The sequence below is a fragment of the Phyllostomus discolor genome, chromosome 6, assembly GCF_004126475.2.
Source record: "Phyllostomus discolor isolate MPI-MPIP mPhyDis1 chromosome 6, mPhyDis1.pri.v3, whole genome shotgun sequence".
Lineage (NCBI taxonomy): Eukaryota > Metazoa > Chordata > Mammalia > Chiroptera > Phyllostomidae > Phyllostomus > Phyllostomus discolor.
Genome location: NC_040908.2, coordinates 153710144 through 153738098, shown reverse-complemented (window position 1 = coordinate 153738098; position 27955 = coordinate 153710144). Strand labels below are relative to the sequence as shown.

The 27955-nt window shown below is 53.1% G+C and overlaps 1 protein-coding gene across 1 annotated transcript; it reads right to left on the bottom strand.

Annotated features, from left to right (window-relative positions):
- Positions 1-755: 755 nt before the first annotated feature.
- Positions 756-27955, bottom strand: ACCS (1-aminocyclopropane-1-carboxylate synthase homolog (inactive)). Its single transcript, XM_028516335.2, is given in 21 exon segments — positions 756-1063; positions 1196-1349; positions 1440-1582; positions 3135-3276; positions 3407-3452; positions 4738-4827; positions 5425-5525; positions 6302-6379; positions 6866-6963; positions 8607-8673; positions 9158-9227; positions 10402-10472; positions 13269-13328; positions 16057-16347; positions 18084-18153; positions 22791-22851; positions 23550-23642; positions 24601-24667; positions 24926-24994; positions 27032-27285; positions 27288-27955. Coding segments are annotated over 21 exon segments (2517 nt in total). The 5' UTR covers positions 27682-27955; the 3' UTR covers positions 756-965.

Sequence of the window (27955 nt, the reverse complement as noted above, 5' to 3'; positions counted from 1 at the left end):
CATACAGTGTCTGGTACATTGCAGGAATTCAAGAAAAGACAGGGAGGAGGAATGAATGAATGAAAGGCAGAAAGAAAGAGGGAAACAAATCTTAAACCAAGGAGCATGGTTTGCAGAAAGGAAATGCTGATTTCATCAACATTCCTTTGAAGGAGGAACAAGGAAAGAGGCAGCTTTTCTAAACCGGAGCGTCCTCAGCCCACGGCTTCAAGCTCAGACCAGCAGGCTCACATGGGCTCTGAACTAACGCACCCTGGGGAGGGGGTGGGCGACCCTTTTGCATTCTTAGGGTGGAAAGACAGCTAGTCTCAACAGCAGCCTGGATTCAGGGTCCAGCCCCCTACCTCCCCTGGCCCCCAGTCATGAGTAGGTCATGTTGGTTTGGGATCACCCGTGAAAGTGGCTCCTTCCCAGGACAGAAGAGGAAGAAGGGCATCCCAGAGTCAGAGACACCCTTCCTGACTCCCCCACAGAGGCGGTCCCAGGTCCATACAACCTAAGTGTACAGAAAATGAACATGTAGAACTCTGTCCTTCCTCCTTATAGTTGGGAAATTACCCCTCTTTTTCATTTTGGGGCATACTCTCTCTTCTGGGTGGTGTTCCTTCGAGTTGTCTCCCTGGCAACGAAGGGGCAGAATGAAAGCGCTGCTAAAGAGAAGGTCCCTGCTCTGCAGTTTGTTGTCTTTCCACATCCGCAGGGGGGCGAGGGGCTGTCACGACTGCTCCGTTCAACAAATGACTCACAAGAGAGGCTTCTAGTTTCTACCAGTTTTGTTTAATAGAGGGGCAGGGGACGGACCAGGTCAAACACAACTTAAGGAGTCTCCCCCTGCCACAGAGAGGCAGGGAATGGTTCTTCTTCAAGGGCCAGGCTATCCTCCTGGCAAACGGCTCAGCCATGGTCACTCTTTGCATCCTTGAATGCCCCGGGTTGGCAGTAGCAGCTGCAAGGCAGCAGCCAGCTCACCTGTGCTGGCCCCAGAGCTCCTGGGTCTGACAGGAAGGGGGGTCTTCTGCCACCTGGGAGGTGCCCTTAAGCACCTGCCGAACCCTCTGCATCCCTGGGAAGGGGAAGTGAGGGCCTGTCAGCACTGATGTGGGTGGGTGGGGTTGCTGGGGCCACGAGTGGGAGGAAGAGAAGGACGGCAGAGGGAGGATGTGGTTAGGAGGGGCCGGGAGGGCAGACTGCCTACCCAGGTGAAGCCGGTGGGCTTTGTCGGAGAAGACCAGGCGGAACCACCCCGGCTCTTTGCACTCGAAGGCCTTGCCGAAGGACAGCAGCACCTTGTTGTCCAAGAAGCGACGCCAGAGCCTCATTTCCTCCTCAAAGGTGGCCTCGGGCAGGTACTGGGAGGATGGAAGGAGCTCAGGACTCGGAGAATGCGTCCCTGCTCCTCACCTGCTATAGGGAAGCTTCAATTCCCCGCCCCCAGCTACCTTCCTGAAGTCGGCCCAGATGAAGAAGCCTGCCCCCCGGTTCAGGAAGGGGATCCCCAGGGCCCGGAGCTCCCCAGCGACGTAGGTGTGAGCAGCCTTGAGGCGGGCATGGTTCTGCGGCAGGTACACCTGGTTGATCCAGTCTGTTGGGTGAGAGAGAAGCCAGAAGTAAATCTCCCATCAAGCCTCCACTCTGTCCTGTGGGTTCAAAATGCTGAAGAGAGGAAGGCCACCAGCTGCCCAGACTGGGTGAGCTCCTCCCCCAGCCAGTTGATTAGGGGAGATGGGAATATTCAGAATGGGGGTTCAAGCCCCTTAAATCCGGATACTCGGCCCTGACCGTGCCAGATTTCACAGACACAGAGTCCCTCAGGGTGCAGACCCTAATCGAAGGCTGGCCCACTCACAAAGTGACGTCTCCCGGTCACTCCAGCTGCAGTTCAGATCCAGCACGGCCCCCAACAAGGCACGGGCCTTCGGCAAGTTCACCTCCCTGATCCTCATTTTTTAAAAAACTTTTTGTGGGGGTGTCCGATTCCATAAACTTTAACAAAATCATAGACTCCAGTGACCACCACCACAGGCAGGAGACGGAACAGCTCCCTCGCCCCAAAGCACGCCCTCGTGTGTCTGTGGGTGGTCCCATCATCCCCTTCCCCACATGCACTAGCGTGCTCCTCCCTGTCACTTTTCCAGGGTGTCATAAAAGTGGCATCACACAGTAATGTCATCTTTTGACGCTGGCTTCTTCCACTCAGTCTGCTGCCTTTGAGATCAACATGAGCCGTCGCAGCTTTTATTGCAGAGTGATGCTGTCCCCACCCCTGGCCCCACAGAGATGGACCATCGTGTGTCTCTCTGCCCATCTGTAGGGGCACCTGAATTGTTTCCAGTCCGGGGGACGATGAAGAGCGCAGCTACCACCCATCACATGGAGCTTTTCTGTGTGACCATATGGGAAATACCTAGGGGCAGGCTCGCTGGGCCGTTTGGTATTTAACTTTATGAGCAACGGCCCACTGCCTCCCCAGTGGCTGCACCGTAGGAGCACCCAGCTGTCTGCATCCTCGCTGACATTTGATGCTGCCACTATTTTTAAAAGTTTAGCTATTACAGCAGAGATGCAGTATCTGGTCCTCATTTTTTCCTGAGGAAAATGCAGGAATACACACGTCCTAGGATTCTGGGGAGAGACAAAGGAGGGGGTGCGTGGAGAATGTCCAGGAGGGGTGATAAAAGGGGGCGATCACAGGTCCTTTTGCCACCTAGACTCACTATCCCAACCGGGGAGCAGAACAGATCCGCGTGGAGAGAAACTTCCATTATGACATTTTTCCATTAGTAGCGTCTGTTCCTAAGGGCTCACGTCTAATAATAGTGAGCTCACACTGACCAAGTGCCTATTACATGCCAGGCAGTTTTCTGATTGAATGGCAAATCGCACTGACTAACCCGATAAGGCAGTGACCATGACAATCCCTGCTTTACAGATGAGGAAACTGAGGCTCAAGGAGGGGAAGGAATGCGCTGCGCAGCCAGGAAGTGGTCGAACAGGGTGTGGACCCACAGCTGGCACTCTCAAACACCACACCAAATTCTTCCCGTGCACAGAGCATCCATGATAGGGATCATGGCTGGTCCCAGACTGACCACAGCCCTCCCCCCATCCTCAGGTGGCCAGACCCAGACAGTCACCGTGGTCCTGGAGCAGCCGTGCCATCTGGTACTGGACCAAGCCACTGAGGCCGTGGTAGCGGCAGAGGGAAGCCACCGCAGTGGCCACATCCTGGTTTTCTGTGTAGAGCGTGCCGAAGCGGAGCCCGGACATCCCGAAGTCCTGCAGGAGAAGGGCACAGAAAGGTACATTTTCCCTAGGCCGTGGCCAGCCCTCCCCAGAAAAACCCGGTTCTGCCCACCTCCCTGCCTTCCCACCTCCCTCATACCCCCAAGGCCAGCCAGGAACCCACCTTGCTGGCCGCCCACATTACATGGGTCCTCTGGGGGTCAGGCAGCCTGCAGAGAGCAAGCACAGAGCGGGGAGCGGGGCAGCACACAGCCACGGGAAGCACACCCACACATTCGGTTGAACACAGAAGGAGGTGGGTGGATGAATGGGATTCTGGGTCAAACCCTGGGTTCATCTCCTGAATCACCAGCTCCCACGCATCCTTGAGAGCAGGCGGTCAGCACTCCAGCCTGCAGGCCACGTCTGCCTGCTGCCTGTTTCACTACGTAGTTTGACTGGAACACGGCCACGCTCTTTCATGTACGCACTGTCGGTGCTGCTTTGGTGCTGCGATGGCAGAGCGGAACGAGAGACCACAGGGCCTGCAAAGCTGAAGTGTCTGCCACCCCCGACCTCAGGCACAGCGCTGGGGCCACTTCCTCAAACGGACCCCTGAACCAAGCCAAGGGGGCGCCCCACTCCGATCCTCTCGTGGCTTCCCAGCCTTCTCCTGTTAGCACTTAATCAAAGGATTAGCTGTGTATTTAGCTGCTAAATTTTTTTTCTGGCTGGAAATAAAAGTTCTCCATAGACAGGGCCCATGTCTTTCTTGTTCACTGTTGCATCGCCAGCACCTCACGCCGTGTCCGCCACAGAGTAGAGGACGAGTCACGGTTTCTCTGTGTCTCACTTTTCTAACCCATAAATGAGGGGGAGGCACAGCCTGGGCCCCACGACCTTGGCTGAGCTCTGGGAGAACCAGCGGAGAGAAAGGATTTAGCAGGACTGCAAGGTCTGGACAGACGTCGGGAACTGTTAGGCTGTCGGAATGTCAGGTTTACAGACTTTACAGATGGTCCAGTTCAGGTGCTTCCACAGGTGTTTTGGCCACAAACACTTGGCTCACACAAAACGTAATGACAAAGCCCAAAGCACCGGAAGTGCATGGCACGTGCAAGGAAGCCCAAAATATTTGCTGAATGAATGAATGACTGAATGAATGAATGGATGAGTGAGTGAGTGAATGAATGAATGAATGAAACTGGAGCTACTCAGGGGATGAAGGAAACAACAAAGGCCAGTTTCCCACCTACCTAGCCCTCCCTCAAGGAATCCTAAGGCCCTTCCCTGGAGGGGGCCCTCAGAAACCCCACAAAACAATCTGAAAACCACTGATCCAGCCTGGTCCTCTAGTCCTGGTCCCCGCTGTTCTCATTAGGGGCTCTGAGGACAAAGGAATCAGCTGGATGGCGGAGGAAACACCCTGGGGCCGGCCATGCACTGTGGCTGAGCCATGGAGGCCGGGGCAGGGGGCGGGCAGAGGGGGAGTCCGCTCTGACGTGGCAGCCTCACCTTTCCAGGCTCAGGACACTGCGGTAACCGGCCGACTCTTCAAACACGGACAGCATGTAGACCTCATCCACCACCACGTGCAGCTCATGCCTGGGGCCAGTGGCAGGGAAGACAGCTTGGTTCACAGGCCACATGCATCCCTCAGGGTGGGGTGGCCGTAAGTCAGAAATCCAGAGGGACCGGGTCTAGCCCAGGGTGACCAAATTTCAAACACACAGGAAGCCACACGCACAGAGCAGATGACAATGGGGCTTTCGAAGCCCTGTGGGGGGTGGGGGCCCTCAGGCCCCCACCCCCCACACACACACACGGAGGAAGGACACAGTTAGTGCAAAACAGTTACATACGAACAGACCCAGACCCAGTGCGGCTCAACCCCTCGCTCTGAGGCTCAGTAAACTGAGAGTAATAGCAGTATCTGTACCTAAGAGGGTCGCTGGAAGGATTACGTGAGAGAGCACGTGAAGTGCTTAAAGGCAGGGCGCCTGGGCCCCAGACTGTGCAGTGAGCTGTTGTTACAGAGCGGGAGAGAAAGAACTAGCATCCCACAAACTGCGCGCCCCACTGCCAGGAGACGCCAAAGCAGGTGGAAGCCTCGGCAGAGAAAAGAGGGTAGAAGGGACTACCCCAAAGCCTTCGCCAGAACCCCAGTCCACCCAAGGATGGGGTGAGGGTGGGGTGCCTCACCTCTTGGCAAATTCCAGGTACTCTCGCAGCTCTTCTGGGGAGTAGATATCACCCAGAGGGTTCTGGGGGTTGATGAGGATGAGGCCTCTGACCTGCACACCCTGAAACCACCAGTGGGGCAGCCGACCCTCAGCTCCTCTGGAAAGCCAGAGCCACAGGGTCCCATGGGGTGGGGCTGGTCGTGGGGCAGGCCCCCGGGGACTGTGATGGGGACGGCTCCCCACCCAGCATGAAGCGGACAAGGGCGGAGAATTGGGCAGCGTCACGCCAGCTACGGAAGAGAGCAAACACAGAGAGCGAAGCCGAGAGGGAAATGCGCCCGAACACCGGCAGGGGCTGCCTGCTGTGCTGGTAGACTGATGCGGGGTGGGCTGCGCTTTTCAAATTCCCACAGTGGACACGTACAGCTTTCATTATCGCAGTAAAATAAAAATTAGGTTGGCAGATGTTTGAAAAGTGGGTGGAAAGGAACCCCTGGAGGATTACTGCTCTCTGCCTTTCTCCAGGAGGCCTTGGATTCCCCCAAAGTGAGGGGACCGCCTCCTCAGATGGCCAGGGAGGTTGCTGAGCTGCAGGCTTGTAAGCTCCATGCCTGGCCTGCTGAATCAGAACCAGGCGAAGTGGGCGGGGGGAGGGGGCAGTGTTTGTAATCAAGCTCCCAGTTGGTCATTTGTACACCTCGGTCTCAGAGTCTTGCTCTGGTGGGAAGACCCTGCAGGGGTGGACTCCTGCTTGACCCCCAGTGGTTCCGTGCCTATGCCCTGCCCTTGTCACGGAGTGCCAACCCCACCAGGCTGTAGACCAGGCACAGGAAGAGGGGTCCATGCCCTGCTCAGAACCCCCACTCCCAGCCTCGGATTTGATTCAATCCCCAGACCTCAGAATTAGCTCCTTGCAGGGCCATCTCCAGCTTCTCCACTGAGAGCTGGAAGGGGCGAGTGTCCAGCCCAGAGACCTAGGAAAAGATCCACAGGCAAATTCAGTGACTGCCCCCCAACCCCAAGCCTCTGAGTTCTGTGGCCTCTCCTACCCATCATCTCCAGCCTCCTCAGAACAGTCTCTGGAAAAATACAGGTGGGCTCACACCTGCTCCCTGCCCCCCATCCCTACCCCACCACATCAGAGACACCCTCATCACTATCAGGTTTCAGGGAGGGGCCCCAGGGGTCCTCTGATTGGGGCCGAGAACTTCCATGTTGAAGTCTGCTCTGCCACATCCTCACCCCACATTTCAGTGTGGTCCCCTGGGGCTGCCCTTGGCCACCCCAGGGATCCCAGAGCTGGGAGACTGGGGGCCCCAGGGAACCCAGGCACTGGCCACAGGCAACAGAAGCCTCCACTGCCCTTTCAGCCATAACCCATGAGCCCTCGGCCGGGAGTTCCACCCACATCCACCCTCAAATCCGGGTGCAGGAAAGCCTTGGCTGGCAGGAACTCTCACCTCACTGTCCAGATAGACATAGACCAGTCGGACATTGCCATAGAGATAGACGTGCTGCGTGATGGCTCCGTAGTAAGGGGCGGGGATCAGGAAAGCCTCTGGGGGCAGGAGGGGGCCAGGGCCTGTCACCCTCTGGCTGGCGCTCAGGGACCCCGTGTCCACTGGCCCCACGCCTCTCCAAGCCTTCAGTGACTCTGGGGAACACTTGCGGCACGCTCCCTGCCCCAACTCCCAAAACACTTTCTAGAGCTTGGATCCACTGAGATTAGTCCCTTGTCTAACAATCAGCAGGTAACATTTATTGACCACTGGCTATGCACTGGGAACTGTGCCAAACATTTATGTGCATTTCATCTCATTAGCTCCTCATAGTCACTCTGTGAAGCAAGTACTATTGTCATCCTAACTTTACCAAGGAGCAAACTGAAGCTCAGAGGATCCCACGGGGGTGCTCAACACGTGGGGCCACTCTAAGGAGACTCAGGCCCCTGAGTCGAAGCTGCGGGGTGAGGGTCTGGGCTCAGCCAATGGGAAATCTTGTCCCCGTGCAGAACTGCCCGGAGGCACAAAATGCTGCTTCAGGAGGAGTAGATTCTCCACTTTTGGGGGGCATTCAAACAAAAGACCGAGACCATTTTGTGGGGAGAGGATGTCACACTGGGACTCCAGCTGTGGATGGATGGGAGCCTCATGAGGTGACCGTAAGCTCTACTCCAACGCAGAGCTACAAGGGCCAGCCTTTGTCTACGGGTGCCCCTCCCCGGCCACAGGGATTGGACCAGATGTAGACAAACGATCCCAGGGAACCAATCCGCTCGCTGGCCAGCAATCCATCATGCTCTCTCTCTCTCTCTCCCTCTCAAGACTTTGCTCTAAGAGCACAGACACTGTGAGTGGGAAGATGCACTTGAATGGAGGGCCATGTGGACTGGGAGCTGGGCCAGCACCTTTGGGTGGTGCAAGATCCAAGGAAAGTCCAGAGAAAGGCCACTGTAAAAAGCAAGGGGGCATCGGGGGTAGGGGGGGCGGGGGCAGGGGGTGGGGACTGCATTGCATATCCCATTGAGAGTATGCTGCTGATCTCATTCTCAATGTTCTAGAATGGGCAGAAAAATGATCTAACTGCCTATTGTATCCTGGTGGTGAGTCTTCCTGTTTCAGCTCAGATTCTGGTTACTATCTCTCTGTGTGTGATTTTAGGAAGTTACTTAACCCTCTGTGTCTTCATCTCATCTGCCGAATGGCTAACACAGAACCTGCCTCACAGGGGTCGTTGTGGAGGTTCCATGGCAACTGTGCATGGAGCGTTTAGCCAGCGCCTGGAACGTCGTATGTGGTCAATAAATGTTCCTACTGTTATCATCACTCACTGTGCTAGCACGAGTGGGCCTCTGTTCCTGGCGACCAACAACCCCTGACCATGACCACGGTCAGCGTGTTCTAAGTATGACTGTGGCTCTCGTAGCAGGCACTCTGCCGTGTGAGGATGTGACAGCCATCCGTGAGCATGAGGAAAAGCCAAGGTCAACACAGAGACACTGCACAGAGCCCTGGCATCACGCTGACTTCCCCCAGAACTGCCCACCCCTGGGGTCTTGTGAAGCCACGTATTTAAGCCCCTGGAGGTATTAGCAGTCTATTACAGCTGAAAGCATCCTGATGCAGCCTTTGAGGGTGGGCAGCTTGGGACGCTGCAGGCACAGGGCAGCTCCCAGTGCTAAGGGGGCCATCGTCCACTTACCCCCGGCCTCACACAGCACCGTGGCCAGAGCAGAGAAGAGAGAGGCACAGCCGTTCAGGACCACCACCTGAGGGTGACACAGCCACGGGACACAGATAAGTCTGTTTAAGGAGGGATCGAGAACCTGCAGCCTCTGTCCCTGGGAGGCACAGAGGGAGAGCCAGGGTGCCATGCAGCGTGCCCTTCAGGCTCTGTCCCAGCAAAGCCACAGGAGGTGCCCAAAGGCCCTTCCCAACTAATTGCCAAGTTCATTCATGTGGCTTAACTGTGGGCATCCTGCTCTAGGTCAACTGAGCAAGGAAGAGGGAGCTGCTCACTCGGAGTCTTGCCCAACAATGTGGGGACAAAAAGGGACCCCAGGACCAAGTGGGGCAGAAATCATATCGAAACTCTGCGGGAGGGGCAAAGGGAGGGGGTGTCCTAATTCCACTTGGGAGCAAAGCAAAACAAAGTGGAAGGCAGACCCCCCCCACCTCACCCCTGGCCAGCCGAGAGCTGCTGCGGAAGAGGAGCAGGAAAGCAGGAAGGAGAGGAGGGGAGGGGCTACTCACACTCTCTGGTTTAAGGGGTGCGGGGCTCTTGCAGTAGAAAGACAGGAACCTAGCCACTTCCTCCCGGAGGCTGCAGACAAGACAGACGGATAGGCAGTGCCTGTTGGAGGGTCTTCCACCCACAGTCCAGCCCAAAGCTCCTCCGGTGAATCCGCAGGCAGCTGCCATGATCCTCCCACGTTTCCCACAGGGAAGTGTGAACCGCATTTGTCTCCACTCCTAGGCAACCCCCTCTCCCCACCGACTCCCAACACTCCCCGTGGGCATCGAAACTGTCATCCTCTGGAGTTCTAGGACAGCCAACCCCCAAACCAGCAGGCGGCAGGCATACCATCAGCCACACTCTGTAGGTCAATCTAGCTAATAATAATCATAGGCATTATTATTATAACAGTGACTATTATCATAGTTATGATTGCTAATATTTATTAAGCATTTACCGTATACAGCTATTAGTTGGAGAATTTTACTCATTAATCTTCATAACAACGCTATGATGCAACTGTTATCATTATTCCCATTTTACAGACAAAGAAACTGAGACTCGAAGGAATAAGGTCACTTGCGAATCAGTGTCAGAGTCCGCACCCAAGCCCAGTGGTCTGCCATAAGTGCCCACCCTCCCCATTACCATGAGAACATGCGCTTTGGGATCGCTCTTGGACTCCAGTCGCGCTCAGTCACTACGCCCTAGGACAGCACCTGGCCCCTCGCAAGTGCTCAGCCAGTCCAAACTCTCCCAAGTGTTACTTACCATCTCCCGTCTCACCAGTAGGACAAAGCCCAGGCCAGCTCCCCTGAAACAGATTCTGGCTCCTCTAACGCTACTGAAAATGTGGGGTCAAAGAGTCCTCGTACAAGGCCCTCCCCACGCCGCAGAGCTGGAGAAACCGAGGCTGGGAGCTCCTGAGCTGGGGGGCCTGGCAGGAGGCGTCAGGCCCTGCACGTGGTCCGGGAGAGCCCACCGTGTCCTGCCAGGTCTCCAGGACCAGGTAGGCCCTTAGCCCAAGGTGGGCTTTCTCGGCAGCCTGCCACTGTGGACATCTGGGGCCAGATAACTTTTTGTTGCGGGGCTATCCTGGGCCTTGTGGGAGGTGTAGCAACACCCCTCACCTCCGCCCACTACATGCCAGCAGCACCCATTCCCCAGTTATGACAACCACAAATGCCTGCATGGCCATGTGTCCCACAGGGAGCCAAACCGCCCTGCAGTGGAGGACCACCGGCCTATGACAACTACTTACAACAGATGTCCCCTCCAGTCGGGGTACTGAAGCAAAGACGGCTCCACGTGCAGCATGTCGCTCTGACACAGCTGGGGACAGAGAAGGAAGAGCAGGCTGAGGGTCGCACACCCTCACAGGGAGGGCCAGTCGGCATTGCCGCCTGCATCCACACAGCAGCACCTGGGCCTCTCCGGCCAGGGGCCTGGTCTGCCCATCAAAGACACTGGAAGAGGGCAGCGTGCGGACAGCACTTTCTCATGCCCATTTTGCTGGTGAGAAAACTGAGGCTAAAAAGAAGTGAAAAGACTCAGTCCAGGTCACAGAGCTAGCGAGTGGCAGAGCTGAGAAAAAACCTAGAATTTTTGACTTGTAGTCAAGTGTTCTTCATTCAACACTGCCACCTGAAAAGACCAGAGGGGTGGTGACACAGACACCAGCTCGCAGTGTCTGAGGCATTATGGGTGAGACAAGGTAAATTCACATGGACTTCCGAGTCCTATGGAGGAAAAGGGACAGCACGGCCCCTTTCTCAAGAGGAGAGCGCACCGACCCTTGCCTGGACAGGCTTTCATTGGCTTTCTAATAGCACACACAAAGAAGGTTCTCATACATAGGTTTGCTTTAGGTAATTACTTTTTACAGATAGTAATGGAAGGGATGTTATTGATTACTTTTTACAGATTAACAAGGGAAAAATGCTGCAAATGCAAGGGAACTATAAGAGTAACAGGTCTGGTTACACTTCAGTCCTTGGGAGAATTAGCAGGCTTCAAGAAGTTACTTTAAAGATACGGAGCAAGGGCTTGCTGCCTGGACTCAGGGTGAGAGAGTTTTAGCAAGAACAAGTCACAAAGCAGCCTAGGTATAATGCAGGCCTGATTTCCCAGGGGAGAACTTCTTCACGGGTGTGGTCCTGTGTGCCAACTCACCCCCCACTGGTTTTCCACGTGGGTGCTGAGCTACATTTCCACATCTCACGAAACGGTTCCCTACAGGGTGGCTCTGCAGAGGCCGGGCTGGGAGATGACACTACCCAGCTCCTCCTGGTGGTGAAAGAAGAGATCTGGGCACTGGGGGCCTTCGCCTTGGTCTTGGCTCCAACTTCCGGAGGGACTCAGGCCACGGCCTCCCTGCAGGCTCAGTTCCAGCTCAGGCTTTGGAGAATGCGGCCATTTCTAGCCCACGCCCAGCCTGACCAGGTACTGGCGTAGTGACTCCCAGAGCATCCCCCAAATGGTGGCAAGGAAAGGCAGGGTCCTTGGGCAGTGGGACCACAGAAGATAGAGAGTAACTCTAGCCCTTCCTTTTCTCCTTCACCCCTCCAAGCTGTGCTGCCCAATGTGGAGGTTCTTGTATGTGTAGTCTGAACTGGGAAATACTGGATGTTAAAGACTTGATCTGAAAAAGCTGTGTAAAACACCTCATGGACAACTTTTACATCAATGACATGCTGATAGGGTCACATTTTAAATATATTCAGATAAGTAAAGTATATTATTGAAATGAATTTCACCAGTTTCTTTTTACTGAATAGACTCTTTTAAAAGTATACATGTAATTCACGTTTTATCTCTACTGGAGGGTGCTGACCGCCCTGGGTGGGGAGGAGCTGGCTTTAGGGAGAACACGCCTTTCAAGCCCACTCCCTACACCAGACCCCTCTCCCCCTGGGGCTTGAATTTGTCCCCTTTGGACACTTGTCCCTTTGAATTAAGCATCGCTCTCACTGCAATCCCAAACTCGCCCTCCTCGGCCTCGGGAGACGCGTTTATCAGACATTTCCTCCGGTTCGCTAGAGATGGCTGGCGCCAGCTCAAGGAATCTGATCATTAACTTTCTGGGAATTTTGCAAGCTGTGTTCAAAAACAGCCATTTCAAAATTTAAATTATACAAATTACATATAAATTATGTAAGTGAATTGTATTAAAAACAAAGGTAGTAAATACTCAAACAACATGGCTCCCGATTGGTACTGCATTTTACTACTAACTGTGCTCTTGAGGTTATTTCTGTTTCTAGAGAGGAAAACATGACACAGGGCAGTGCAAAAGCAGGTTTACCGTTGTTCGTGTGAAGAATAATACAATGAAGAGTAAGTAATAACGTAAGAATGAACTGTTGTTTTGTGTGCTCACAATGGCAAGCCTGCTTCTGCCCCTCCCTGCGTGTGTGTGTGTGTGTGTGTGTGTGTGTGTGCGTGCATGCCACCACACTTCTTTCCCCAGTTCTACGTGCAATAACGTCCCATCGGCAGCTGGAAACTGGGAGGGGTAGGGGTGTTTACACTAAGGGAATTGGCAGAAGTGACAACTCAGCACCACCAGCCCCAGAGCCCGTTGTTCATCACTGACCACACAGCCACCACCGAGGGTTTCCCCTGAGAGCAGGGACCCAGCTGAGAGGAGGGTCTGAGTGAGGGGAGGAGCCTGAAGAAATGAAGAAGCAGGATCCTGCGCTGATGGGTGTGGCACAGTGGGTGGAGCATCGTCCCACAAAGCAAGGGTCGCCCATTCGATTTGCAGTCAGGGCACAAGCCTGGGTTGCAGGCTTGCTGCCCCGGTCGGAGCAGGTACAAGAGACAACTGACAGATGCTTCTCTCTCGAGCTGATGTTCCTCTCTCTCCTTTTCTCCCTCCCTTCCCCTCTCTCTAAAAATAAATAATTTTTTTTTAAAAAAGAAGCAAGATCAGAGTAAGGGGAGTAAGTCGCCCAAAACCACATAGAAAATTGACCCTGAGGCAGATCTAGAACCTGGGCTCCTGACTCCCAGGCCGAGGCCACTGAGGCAAGCAGCAGGCTCTGGTGGGAGAAGCATTCTGGGGAGTCCAGGAGGAAACAGGCCCTCGGAGCTGGAGACGCCACCCCGAGGTGCCCTAGGACTTACCCGCCTGGACAGAAGGTCGAAGCAGAGCTTGTTCTCGCTGGTGCCCAAGTTAATGACGCCCTGCAGAGGGGAGGAGCAGAGGCACAGTGAGCGTGGCGGAGGGCGGCCCACAAAAGGTCGGGGAAGCAGCAGAGCGGGAGCTGTCCGCCATCCTACCCTTCCCGCCGCCCTTCCTCGACTTGGTTCAGGCCGTGCCCTCCACTCAGCACCCGGGCCCCATCTGCCCATTTCTAAAGCTCTGTTGCAATGCCATCTCCCCCAGAAAGCCTTACCCAAACACCACCTGGATGGGACCTTTTCTTCTTCTGAACCCTCAAGCTCTTTATCTGTCCCCCTTTAGAGCACTGGTCAGTTTCTGTCCCAGGTCGTCACAGGGACTGTGGGACATGCTTTGTCTCCCTCACAGACCGCAAGGCCCCTGGAGGCTCGACGCATGCCCGGACACCACCATATCCCTCAAGGGGCTCAGCAGGACTCTACACATGGACAGGATGGAAGAACATACAAAGTAGGAAGAGAAACAAGAGTGTAGATCAAGAAGCGCTCAGTGATGGCCTTGGCCAGGTAGCTCAGTTCATCAGAGTGTCGTCCCCATACACCAAGGTTGTGGGTTCGATCCCTGGTGAGGGCAAATACAAGAATTGACTAATGAACACATAAATAAGTGGAACAACAAATCAATGTTTCCGTCTCTCTCTCTCTCTCTCTCTCTCTCTCTCTCTCTCTCTCTAAGTCAATAAATAAAAAGTAAAAAAAAAAAAAGAAAAGAAAAGAAAAAGAAAAACGATTCCAGTGCCGGTAGAAAGGGCCCCCAGAAGACCTAGGGAACTTCACACAACACCTTGATCCCCACCCTGTCAGACACCATTCTCATAGGAGAGGGAGGGGGAAGTCACAGCCCAAGCTGTCCCTTGTAGAGTGCCCAGAGAGGCTTTCGCACTGTAACTCCTGACCTCTGAGTTACTGGGGTGGGGGGTGGGAATATGGAAAAATGGAAGATAAGAAAATAGAGCTTGAATGAGCTATGATTATGATAAATAGAAATCACCTCTTTGCTGTCTACATTATTGCAATAGCTTTCCCGCTTGTGTTTTCGCCCCTCCTGGTCCCCGGGTCTAACCCCACACAGCAGTCCAGGTTCAAGTCCAAGTCATCTTCGTAAAAACGGAAGTCAGAGCAGATTGCTCTTCCCTCGAACACTTTCCATCCCACTTTGTCTGAAATCAGAATCCTCACCGTGTCCTATGAGGCCCTACAGGATCTGTTACTACCCTGCCCCTAGTACCCTTCTGACCTCACGCCGGCCTCCGGCCAGCAACTCCCCTGGCTTTCCCTTGAACTCTGCCAGCACGGTTCCACCCCGGGGCTCTGCACTGACTGTTCCCTGGGATGTCCGCTCCCAGGACAGGCGGCCTTCGAGATGGCCCCCAGGGATCCCCACCTCCCGGCAGCCACACCTCTGTGTATATTCCCTTCTCCGCGAGTGTGGGCTGGACCTAGAGACCTGCTTCTAATGAACTGAACGTGCAGAAAGGACGGATGTCACTGCCAAGACTCGGTTACAGAGCCTGGTTTTCCGTCTGGGGCGTGTCATGCGCCAGCTCCTCGGAGAAGCTCATTGGGCGAGGGACTCAGTCCTGCCAACAACCTCATAAGTGAGTTTGAATGCGGATCCTCCCCCCTCAGCCCCGCCGAGATGGGACTGAAGTCCCAGCTCCACTCCAGCTCCACAGAAGACCTGCAGCCCGAGGCAATCACCCGGTTCCCGAACCCCAGGAACTGGGAAGTGTCTGTTTCAAGCCGCTGAGATCTGAAGACATTTGTTAGACAGCAACAGACAACTAACACAAACCCTTACTTTGTTCAGGCCTCCGCTCAAATGTTACCTTATTAAAGTGGTCTTTCGGGGCCATCTCACCTAAAATAGCAACATTCCCAGCCCACCTCAACCTTCTTTATTCTCCTTACCCAGTTTTAGTTTTCTCTACAGCATTTATCACTGTATATACATATACACCACTGCATATATGTGTGTGTGTACACACACATACATGTATATACACACACATATATATTTACTGCCTCCACTATAATAAATTCCACGAGGGCAGAAACTTAATTTTTGTTCACTGCTATAACCTTGGCATCTAGAATAGTGCACAGCACCTGGTAGATGTTCAACAAATAAAGATTATTAAAGGGTTATTTGTGACAGCTCTGTGCCCTCTGAAGGAATTATTAATAATGACTTATAAAAACCAGGACAGATAACATTAATAATAATGGCAGCTATCAATCACCGAGTGCTCCATGAGGGGGCGCTGTGCTAACAACCTCCCAGAGCTGCTCTCATCTCACTGGGAACGTTACATAGCACAGGGGTCATTCTTTCATGTCAGATGAACTGAAGTTCAAAGAGGTTAAGTAGTCAGCTCAAGAATACACAGCCCATCAGTAAAATAGTCGTGACCAAACCTTAGCTCAGTCCCAGCTTTGAAGCAGAGGGTCAAAGGTCTGGGGGTCAGAATCCACACCAGAGCATCCATGGTCCTTCAATTCCTCCCTCACACATGAAGGCCCTTTCATTATAGCTGGACCGTGTTCTCACCCAGGTAGTAAACTGGGGCCTCCCTGTGCTATGTCAGGGGACTTTTGGAGGTCAGAGCATCTTCAGTCCTACATGACAAGAGCAAGCTGGCTGCTGCCCTGTCATTTGAGCTGGGGTGTCCCCCCACCCCACCCCCGAAGTCCTTCCCTGGGGCCCGGTGGGAAGGAGGGCTTCACTCACATGGGGGTTCTTATCTTCATCATACTCGTCCATGTGGTAGGTCCTGTAGCCCTCCTCGGCGGAGTCCCAGAACCATTTCACGACTCTTCCTCTCGAGGACAGGAGGGAGCTACCAGAGGAGAACGCGGCAGTGGGGTCACCCACTCCATAGACCTCCCGGGGCTTCGGGTCTGGTTTTCTGGTGCGCCCTCTCTCCGGACCATCCCCACGGTTACTGTCCAGGCCGTGTGTGGAGGCTGGGCCCGGACAGGAGGTGGGCACCCTGGATTCCTTCTCAGGGAGGGTGGACATCTGCAGAAGGACAAGAGAAGGACTCAATGCCTGCCAAGGGCTTTCCGTAGGACCGAGCCTCAGAAATGCACGGGGAGTCACAGGGCCTCCTGCTTTCTCCGCCTGCCTCTCCTTCACGTTTACGCCCTGACTGCACCCTGAGTCCCCGACCCCTGGCCCACGAGTGTAGTCTCTGTAAGTCAGCTCCGTTAAGGGTGTGTTCGGTGCCAGGGTCCGCTCTTGCTTTTATACAACTTTACTACATAGCTGCTTTAGTTCATTTTACTTTTGTGGGTTTCATGCTGCAGCCTAAGGGGTCACTATTCGTCTTTTTCCATCTTTGCTGACCTCAGTTTCAAAAAATCCAGGTTACACTGTTCTGACTTAAAGCAGAAAGAGCCTGGAGTCTAGGGGTGCAGGGGGTGCGAGGCCACAGCCCAACCCAGGCGCAGGGCCAGCAACAAGGAGAACAGTGAGGCGGGCTGGGGCTTGTGTAAATAGGGGTAATCGGTGGGATGGGAATGTCGGTGGTCTGAAGCAGACCTTGGGTGGGGACTGAAGGGAGTGCTAGTGGGGTCTCAGCAAGTACAGGTGCCTAGCAGAGCTCCAGGGCCCCCTCTTCCCTCTCGGGGGGTGCCGCATGTGGGGCCCGGATCGGGTGGTCTCACCCTGTGGGCAGAAGGGAGCTCCTCCACAGTCTAAGGCAGTTTGCTAGTCTGTGCAGTGGGTCTAACTGTACCTATTTGGTTGGCCAAAAAGTTCATTCAGTTTTTTTCCCTACAATGGCTCTAGTAGTTTATCTAGTCGTCTTTAACTTCATTTGAAAAAATTTTGTTAGATTGTATTGTGACAACTGTCATATCAGTGTGCATTTAAAAAAATCGTATTAAAATTGGTGAATTTGTGCCCTGGCTGGCGTAGCTCAGTGGATTTAGTGAGGGCTGTGAACCAAAGTATCGCAGATTCGATTCCCAGTCAGGGTACATGCCTGGGTTGCAGGCCATGACCCCCAGCAACCGCACATTGATGTTCCTCTCTCTCTCTCTATCTCCCTCCCTTCCCTCTCTAAAAAAAAATAAATAAATAAAATCTTTTTAAAAAATTGGTGAATTTTTGTGTAGCCACATTAATATTAAAGATGGAAGAAGATAGCAACAGTTTTGATACATTATGCTTTATTATTTCAAGAAAGGTAAAAACGCAACTGAAAGGCCCCCCCAAAAAAAAGACTTGTGCGGTGCATGGAGAAGGTGCTGTGACTGATCGAACGTGTTAAAAGTGGTTTGTAAAGTTTCTACTACTGACATTTTGGTCAAATAGTTCTTTGCTATGCAGCTGTCTTACGCACTGGAAGATGTTTAGCAGCTCCCCTGGCCTCTACCCACCAGAAGTCAAGAGCGGGAGACAGCCAACATCCTGAAAATATCCAAATCAATAAAGTTATCAGTGAACATTTTAAAATGTGTCTTATTTTACTGAAAAAAACTAAATGGACTTTTTGGCCAGCCCAATACTTCATATAGTAGCCATGAGGATATAAATATAGGAGTCAATGTAGACAAAAGCGCTTAAATTCTGGCTGATGGCCAAAGTTCACTGTCATGTAACTCTTCCGTTGATTTTCCCAGTCCTAATGGACAAGCTCCACACACCAAATAATGGAGGACACTGCAAATGAGAAGGGGTCCCCGCTAAATTGTGCTCCACGAAGTCTTCTCTGGGGTCCTCCCCCATTGGCTGGGCTCCCCATCGCTCACCTGGGCCCTCCGGAGCAGGGTCCTGCAGAAGGGCTGGGCTGGCAAGGTCAGGAACGCGTCCGGGGCTGCGCTGCGGTGGGGGGCGGAGGCGGGGGCGGAGGCGGGGGCGGGGCGGGGCGGGGCGGGGCGGGGGTGGGGGGAGCCACGGGCGGACTAGGCGAGTCCACAGCCCAGCCCAACCACCGCGCACCACCGGGCCTCAGACCCCGCAGCGGGGCGGACAGAAAAGCGCAAGGGCCTCTGCAAGGCGGCGGACCCTCCGAGGGACTGCTCCAGATTCCAGGACGGGGGAAGTGTGGTCGGCGCACAGAGCTTCAGGACGGAAGGACAGACTTTGGCAAGAGTTGTCACAAGGGGAGGGGCTGCCTGTGTGCACAGCGGGGATCACACGGACCCGGCTGGCTGGAGGAGCCACGCTGTTACTCAGCAGGCGGGGTCTGCGTGGGGTTTTCCTTTGCCCTGACACGCCCTCCACGCTCTACGCGCGGAGGACCCGCCCCTGGGCACTGGACTGGAGTTGCACGGAAAATGCACACGCCGCCAGGGCTTCACCAGCTGGTGAGGACGCAGTTTGTCCCTCGCGGCCCAGCCCTCTGGCTGTACGAGGTACCCCGGGATCTGAGAAGGTAGCTTCCCGGACCCTCTCGGATCCCGCTGACCGCCCAGGCCGGAGGAGAGGGCGGAGACCGGGAACAGAGCCGGGACCCAGAGCCCAGACCTTGGCTAGGAAGGGGCCATCTGCTGCCATCTCCCCGCTCTGTAGCCTGAGTGCAGGCTCGCCTCCTCCTGCCCCTGGTCCCCCACCCCGCTGGCTCTTTGGGGCACCGCCCTCTTCCTCCTGGTTTAGTACCTCAGTGTTGAGCTGACAGGAGCCACCGAGGTTTCTTGGCAGACGATATGCCTTGTGGCCCACGGAGAAGCCTTTCCGGATTTAAGGTGAGGGCGTCCTTAAAACACCCTTCCCCTAGGAGAGTTTTACACAGGAGTGTGTCATTTCAACCCCTTTCATTCTCTGTAGCATTTGTTGAAGTCTACCGTGGACCCTACGTATTCTGGGGCTTTGGTGGGAGTTGGAAACTACCCAGGGCCCTGGCATGCTCATAGCGTTGAGTAGAAATCTCCTTTCCCCACGAAAGGACAGCAGCAGGTTCTCCCAGACGAGTATGGCTGGGAGGGCTGGCTGTTTTCTGACCACTCCCTTTGTCTTCCCCTCCGCCTTGCCAGTACCTAACATTGTGACCTCCCACAGCTCACACGACTTTTCCTGTCCTCTGTGTTTTCTTTGCAAAATAAGCCAGTTCTCGCTATCCAAGCCATGGCATTTTATTTAATGCAGAGAAGTAGTGTTACTGAATGCCTGCTCTGTGCCAGATCCCTGCAAAGTTACGGGACACAGTTACAAGCAAATCAAGGAGCCGACCTGCAGAGTTGGTGGGGAAGGCAGACACACAAATGTGGTAACTCTTAAGAAAGGGTTGTTCCTGGCTGGCGTAGCTCAGTGGATTGAGCTCCGGCTGCGAACCAAAGCATCGCAGGTTCGATTCCCAGTCAGGGCACATGCCTAGGTTGCAGGCCATGGCCCCCAGCAACCGCACATTGATGTTTCTCTCTCTCTCTCCCCCCTCCCTCCCTCCCTTCCCTCTCTAAAAATAAATAAATAAAATTTAAAATTTTTTTAAAAAGGGTTGTTGCCCTGACTAGCGTAGCTCAATGGGTTGAACATCATCACACAAACCAAAAGGTCATAGGTTCGATTCCCAGTCAGGGCACATGCCTGGGTTGCAGGCCAGGTCCCCAGTAGGGGACACATGACAGGCAACCACATATTGATGTTTCTCTCCCTCTCTTTCCCTCTCTCTGAAATAAATCAATAAAGTCTTTAAAACAAAAAGGGGGTGGCAGCATACAGCAGGGAGATTTAGCCCTACCCTCACAGACTATACACAGGCATTCCCCCTAAACTCTTACAAAGTGATGCCTGAGTTCTGAAGGATGAGTCCCAGTTAGCTGGCTGGGCGGTGGGGTGCCGGAGCAGAAGGAACGTTTTGTTGGGGCATTGAAGGTGAGGGTCAGTGTAGAACATGAATGAACAGTATGAATCCAATACCTCTGGAACTCCCCGGGTTTGGGAGAAAGGCAGGGGTCAGGTCATGAGTCTTTGTAAACGAACCCCGATAAGGACTGTGGACTTCTCACTGAGGGCATTAGAAATTATATACACGGGGAGAAGGAGAGAGAGCAAACAGATTTTTTTTAAATCAAAAAAGCCAAAAAAAAAAAAAGGCAATAAAATGGGTACTAAATAGTGCTTGACTGATCTGAAAAAAGACAGGCAGGAAGGAAAAATGAGTCAAGAGCATGGGACACAGCTAGAGAGGGTGGTTGCCTTAGATTCAGTCACGTTAACAATACCTTAAACTGGACAACGAAGGACCAGTGAGAAGATCAGACTGGATGAAACACCAAGGTGCAAGTACATGGTGTTTGTGAGACACATGTTAAAAAAAGGTCAAATGGTTAAAAGTAAAATTGGCAAAAAATATTTTACACCAATAACAATCATGAGGAGACAGCTACTATCACAAAAAGAAGCCCGGAAAACAAGTGTTGGCAAGAATATAGAGAAGTTGGAATCCTGGTGCACTGCTGGTGGGCGTGTAAACGGTGCAGCCGCTGTGGAAAACAGTATGGAGGCTCCCCAAAAATTTACAAACAGAATTACCGTGTATTACCCAGCCACCTCACTTCTGGGCGTATTCCCAAAATAACTGATAGCAGGGCCTCGGGGACATCTGCCTACCACGTTCACAGCGGCGTTACTCACAATAGTTAAAGCACGGCAGCAGCTCCAGTGCCCTTCAGCAGGTGAGTGGACAAGCAAAATGCTGTATGCACATACAACGTAATACTCTTCAGCCATAAGGAGGAAGGACATTCTAACATGCTACAATACGCATGAACTTGTAGTACATTGTGCTGAGTGAAATAAGCCAGTCACAAACAAAGACAAACACCGTCTGGTTCTACATCAGGTACCTGGAGTAGTCAAAACCATGGAGACCAGCTAGCATGGCCATTGCCAGCGGCCAAGGGAAGGGGGGTGATGGAGAATTATTTCACAGGGATGGATTTTCAGGGTTACAAGATGGAAAGCGTCATGGGGATGGATGGTGGTGACGGCCGCACAACGATGTGAATGCATTTAATGCCCCTGAACTGTACACTGAAAAATGGCTAAGATGGTACATTTCATGTATTCCAGCACACAAATAAAAATAAATAAATAAAAAAGACATGGGCCCTGGCTGGTGTGGCTCAGTGGATTGAGCACTGGCTTGCGAACCACAGGGTCACCAGTTTGATTCCCAGTCAGGACACATGCCTGGGTTGTGGGCCAGGTCCCCAGTAGGGGGCGTACAAGAGGCAACCACACATTGATGTTTTTCTCCCTCTCTTCCTCCCTCCCTTCCCCATCTCTAAAAATAAAATAAATAAAATCTTAGGAAAAAAGACACGGTAGACTTCAAAACAAAAAGAATTACCAAAAATTAAAGACATTTCATAATAAAGTGATCAGTTCATCAGGATAACAAACAATTTAAAATGTTTATGCCCCTAATCACCAATATTCAGAGATTCCAAGAGCATCTCTGGTTTCCATCTCTACCTTGTTTTCTGAGCCCATGAGGTCCCTCATGCATCCAATGAATTCCTTTCTGTTTTTATTAACCATAGTCGATTTCTAAAGGAACTTGTGTAAAGTAAAAAACATTGAAGAATCAGGATTTGTTATGCTTTATGATGAAAAAAAAAAAAGATTCGTCATTGAGAACAATAGCCACCCAACCCAGACCCAGAAGAGAGAGGATGGTCCCAGACCCCAGTGACTGACCAGCGGCATCAGTTGGTGCCGGAAGCTCTCTCATCACCTGAGAAATGACGGTAGTCCTTGCTCCACCCACTTCACGGGTCAGGGCTCTGGCCGAAGCCAAGGGCTTGGCAGAGACACTCACGGCGGTGCTATTTGGACAGCTGAGAACACTAGAGGTAAAAATGAAGACCCCAGGTTGGGCACTGGATTCATTTTTAAAGCTTTTTGAAAAGGCAAGACCGGAAAGAGCATGTATTCGGAAGCAGGAACATCTGGAATTATACTACCACTCTGCCATTTGGCCAGTCACGTGGAAGGTCAGTATCCCACGGGATGCTGCATCCAAGCCTAGACCATGTCTGTCACTTAGGGATCATTCCATCCCTTCCTTTCTTGCCTGCTCCAGACAGCATTCTTCACATGTAACCTGCCTTAGAATTGACAACTAAAAAGGACCAAAAAAAATGTTAATACTTCCCAAAGGTGATTATGAAGAGTGAGGAAGAAATAAACCAGCCTGGAATTTAAGAGAATATGGAATTTATTATTAGGTATCAAATACAAACATAAACCCATCTCAACAGGGATGCTGAACAGGGATTCAGCTGCACTGTGGCTGTTACGCTGGCGTCTGCACAGGGATGAGTCTAGAAGGACAGGGCAACACAGCCTGGGCGAAGCAGTGAGGTGGGGGTGCACTTCCCTGCGTTGCAATTTCAGCTGGTGGTACGCCACTGTGCAGAGTACAGTAAGCAGTAAGAATATTTAGGGTGAGTTATTTCTGGTTCTGACTTCTTGTCCGTGAAGTCGTCTAGTCTCAAAGAGCGAACTCCTACCTCCTGGCAAAGTCCAGGAGCTCCTTCAGTGAGTCCTGGGAGTAGAGGTCTCCCAGAGGATCTGAGGGTGGATGAGCCCAGGGCCTTTGACCTTTCTCCCCTGGAAGAACCAAATGCAACCCAGTGAACACAAATCCTTCACTTCGACTTCAAGTTCAACCAAGGATCAGTCAGGATACACAATGTTGGTCACCTAACCAGGCAGGATCGTGAAGCAACCTCCATAGTGCCCAGAGGGCAGAGTAGGAAGGAGCTGTGGGCACTGCCACTGCGAGGGTTCCTCGGGGGACACGCCCCTGGACACAGCCTCTTCTGAAGAGGGAGCCCACACGCTGTGGGTGAGCAGGTTGGAGCAGAGTCTCAGAACCGAAGCATCTGGGGCAGCAGTGCCCTCCCTGACCCGGGGCTCCCTCCTCACCTTAAGCCGAGCCCCAGGCAGGGCCTTCTCCAACTTGTCTGCAGCCAGCTGGAACGGACGGAGTTCTCCTCTGTGCTCTGGAACACAGGCACTGCCTGAGGACCGCCCACCGGAAAGCTTCTAGGCTTTGATCCCCCTTTCCTGTCAACCCCGAACAATCCCTTGCCTTCACACCCAGGGTACCAGTCCCACAAGCCCTCTTTGCCCTGATGTCTCCACCCTACCCCAGCATCTCTTTAATGGGAGGAGAGCAAGCCCCATCCCTAAACCTTCAAATGCCCCCACAATGTTCCACTGCCTAGGTGGGCTGAGCAGGGGAAACGGCCCCTTTCTGACCTCACTGTGCAGGTGGGCATACACCAGCTCAACTTTCGAATACAGGTGGGACGTGAAAGTGAAGCCAGCATAGGAGTGGCTGGAGGTCAGAAAGGCCTCTGGTAGCCCAGGGAGACGCAGCTGTCAGCCCAGGGTCCCTCAGTCAGCACCTGCCAGACACCACCCGACCCCCAGACCCGCAGCAGCCCTCTTGGCAGAGATGGTTGTTACTCGGGCAACCCCTCCTACTGGGGGATTACAGCTTTAGGGCTCAGGCTTTGTAAAGGTTACTCATTCATATAAACAACATTTGGAGAAAAATACTTGTGTCCTTTTGGGAACATTCTAAAGAAACAAACAAGGGAAGAACTGTGCTGTGAATGGCTCAGCAACTAAGGCACAATCAAGCCGCCTGCTAGCAGGGTGAGCTCTGGGTACTCGCAAACTCTGGTCAGCTCCAGGGCCAACATCAGAGGCAAAGGTCCCCACACAGGGAGGGCTCTCTCTCTCCACGTGATTTGTCTGCACCTGCTGATCTCATGGGCCCTTTGTTCCCATCCATTTGGCCTCATTGATGAACCAACCAAGACCTGCGTGTTTGAATGAAACTGCTATCTTGGTAACCTACCTCCAGGCATCAAAGCGCATTAAGGTCTGACACTCTTGTTTGTGTAAATAGAGACACTGAGATCAGATCTCTCAGCCTTCTTTGATCTAGAACTCATTAGGCTCTTTTTTTTTTTGAGGAGGTGTCGATAGAAATTCTATTATAGTTTAAGCCAGTTTGGCAGGTCCTTTAGTATTGGAGTTGGGCCCCAAAGCCCAGCTAATAATAATTGGCTACCATTGTCACCCTTCCTGGGGCGTATCTTGTTGAGGTTGTCCTGTGGTTTCCCTTCTCATGAAGTAGGGATCCAAATCCCTCACTCTTACAGAAGAAGTAGGAAGGTGTTCTAATCAGTGTAGGAGACTCCCAGCACTAGCAGAAAGGCCTTGAGTCAAGATGCTCTTCTTTCCTCGGGCCCAGTGCCAACGTGCTGCTGCATCCCTGAAGGAAAGCAGAGCCCACTGACGTACCACCTGGACCACACAGAACCATGGACAACACAGAGAAGACATGGAAGCAGCCATTTGGAACCACTACCTGCAGAAGATGCACAGGAATCAGTATCAAAAAACCAATCCCCACATTAGAAAAGATGGTCCCCCATCTCCCTCCCCTGGGTAGGGACAGGCACCAGGAGCCCCCTCAACTGGGACCCACTGACCTTCACTCTGTTCTGGCTCGGAGAGTCTCTGCTGGCTCTCCTTGTACCTTCTAGGTAGAGAAGGTACCTGCAGAGAGTCCCTTAAGAATACATCCCTCCCCTAGGGTGGCACAGAGGCCGGGAAACTGACTCACGTTTTCGGGATCAAGCGGGCGGGTGCCCTGCAGTAGTCGGTCAGGAACTGGGCCACTTCTTCCTGTAGGCTGTGGACAGGCCCGGAGAGACCCTAAGGTTTCCAGGTCCAGATTCCAGTCTTTTCCAAAGGACAAAGCACCCCAACATGCTACAGGGTTTCTGACCAAGGCTATCAATTTTCCTGGTGACAAGTAGTAAATCTGGACAAGATCTCAGGCCTTTGTAATTGAACAGCAATTACCTCCCAATGTTGAACTCTAGGCATTTTCTAGAAGTTGTCACACAAAGAAGTGGAAGTAACTGACCAAGAATCTGGCACTTGGAATCATTCACTGCGTGAGGACTGCTGCCTGTGGACCAGGGGACCAGAGATCTGGAGGTCACTTACGGTGCTCGTCCTTTCCAGCCAGAACACTGCGGAAAGACGCCATCTATATAGTTCATGTGACTCTGACTCAACTGTTGACAAATAAAGCGTGAGGACAGGCAGAGCAGGAAAGCCCAACAGTCTTCATCCTCCTGCTAGGGTGCAGGTGGGTGTGTGCCCCCTAGCACAGGGCCTGCCAGAGCGCAATGGGGGACACATGCGGCACGATGCTCAATGAATGGAAGCTTCAACCTTCCTATTAGAGATCACCCAAAAAGAGAACTCACTGCGAAGTGTTTAACAACCTCCCCAACCGTACACTTGGGCCAGAGCCTCCCTTGTCAGCCCGCTCAAATACACCCATCCAGAGAACACGCCTGAATAGTCCGAACGTCCAGGAGGTCCTGTGTGCTATTCTAGACGCTGTTTCCCCACTCCCCTCCCCAATCTGCTAGCCCCACTCCCGTATCTACCCCATCCAGGGGGCGGAATATGGACGCCAGCACAGCCCGGAGCTAGGCTTACCATCTCAATTACCAGATCAGTGCAGGGCTCGTTTGCACTGACACCAAGGTGAGCGCAGCCCTGGAGAGGGCAGGGACTTGAGATCAGTCCTCTTGCCCAGCCTAGGGGGACCCCTGTCAACATGTCAGAAAATGCTCACCCCAACTGACTTCAGATGGAGAGCTCACTGTCCCACGAGGCAACTCATGCCATGTTTAAGTGTTTCAAAACTTCCCACAGACCCAAAATTGTTCAGCTTGCAATTTTTCTCCTTTAGAGCCACAGCGATAACTAATAGCTATATTGTGCACCAGCTACTAGTCATTGAGTTCTTTGATGTGCCCGACACTAGACTAAGGGCTCCATGTGAGGTGTCTCCAATTACAAAATTCCTGAGAAGGAAGTTCTATTACGATCTCTACTTTAAAGGGAGTGAAACTCAGAAAGGTTGAATAACCTTCTAGGCATGTGACCCTGGTGATGGGCAGACTCTACCTGCCTACCCCAGAGCCTGGGCCCTTAAGCACCACAGGTCCTGCCTCATACCCATCTCTGTTATTTCCACCTCCACCTACGGGCCCTTCATGTTATTGGAGGAGGCACGTTCCCTGAGTGTCCAAGGAGATACCTGACTCCTTTGGCCCCAAGAAAAGCACATGGCCATCAAGCACACGTCACTTTGCTAGAAACACAAGAGGTGATATGACTTCTGCTGTCCCCCACCCTTTCACTAGAGAGCTATTGTGAGCCTCCCTTGCTGGAAGCCTCCCAGTGGCTCCCTGTCACCCTTAGGACAACGTCCTACCACCACACAATGTCCTACCCCCATCCACACCTCTTGTCCCAGTGCCCATTGCCTCTACTCTAGCCATGGGGGCCTCCTCTTCCATCCACTCCAGGCCCTTCGCACCTACAGCTCTCACACGTGCTACTCCCCCCCTCCCGGAGGACCTACCCTCCCACCACCACCACCACCACAGGTGGGCTGATTCGGCCTTCAAGACATCTTCCCAGACCACCCAGGGCTGACGTCCCCCCGGTGCTCTTAGAAACATTATTAACATTCCTTCTCCAATGGTTAATGACATTGGCCACTAGACTGAGTTCCCTGAGGGCAGGCTGACTTACACCTGTGACCACAGAGACTCCAGGTGGGTAAGAGCAGGGATTTAGGGAGGGCAAGCAGAGGGGAGAGGGGAGCACCCTCCCAGCTCTTCAACTTTCTTTATGTTGCTCCCATTCCCTTATCTGTAGGGAGACAATACCACCTGCTCTGCGGGCCTGGGAAGAGGAAGCGAGAGAGCACAGCACCTGGCGCAGGACTCAGTAAATCCCAGTGCTGGGGCTCTCTAGTGTGCCCCCTGCCCATCCTCATCGGGCTGTTCTTGTCTTCATCATATTTGTCTTTTAAGCAGGTCAGGAAGTTCTGGAATCTGGAGTAGTGTGAGGCAGAAATGTTAATCCCACGGTGGGACAGGCCATAGCTGGCGAATGCAAATGGCTCAGCTGGTTACCTAGCTGGTCAGGCTGCCTGGACAACCGGGCCTGCTGTGCACCTCCAACATCACCGCCAGAGTCCAGGGAAAGGCGGGACAGTAGGAGCTCCAGGCCACCTATGGCCCCTGATGGTAAGAGGCTGACCACCTGGCACATCAGTTGGATGAGGCTGGCTTCCTGCTCCCTGGTGGCCTCCCTGTGACTCTCCTCCTCCGGCACCAGGTCCTGCTGCAGGTGCCTGGTCTCCAGCTGCATGATGTAGCCCTCTATGGTCTGCTGCAAGCGCAGGATCAGCCCCATCAGCTGGGTGTCGGGGCTCTGGATTCTGAGTCCCTGGTCCCTCATTTGGCCACAGGGCTTGTGGAGGGTATCTGATCGGAGACTCATAGTCCGGGTCTTGGTTTTGGCCTCACCAGGCCAGCCTGAACCTGCAGAGGAGGGGAGAGAGAGACCCTGAACTGCAGCAGAGTAGACTCCACCTGACCCTCAGGCCAGGCCTGATCTCAGGCTGGCCTCTGTTTCACGCCACCTCCGTGCCTTAATCCTAGGCTCTAATTGGTTCAGAAAGAGTTACCTACTCATTCAAGGGCAATGCCTAAGTGTCCCCAAGCCCAGACCCTGGAGCACCGTGCTTTTGCATTAAAAAGTTTTCTCAGGAAGG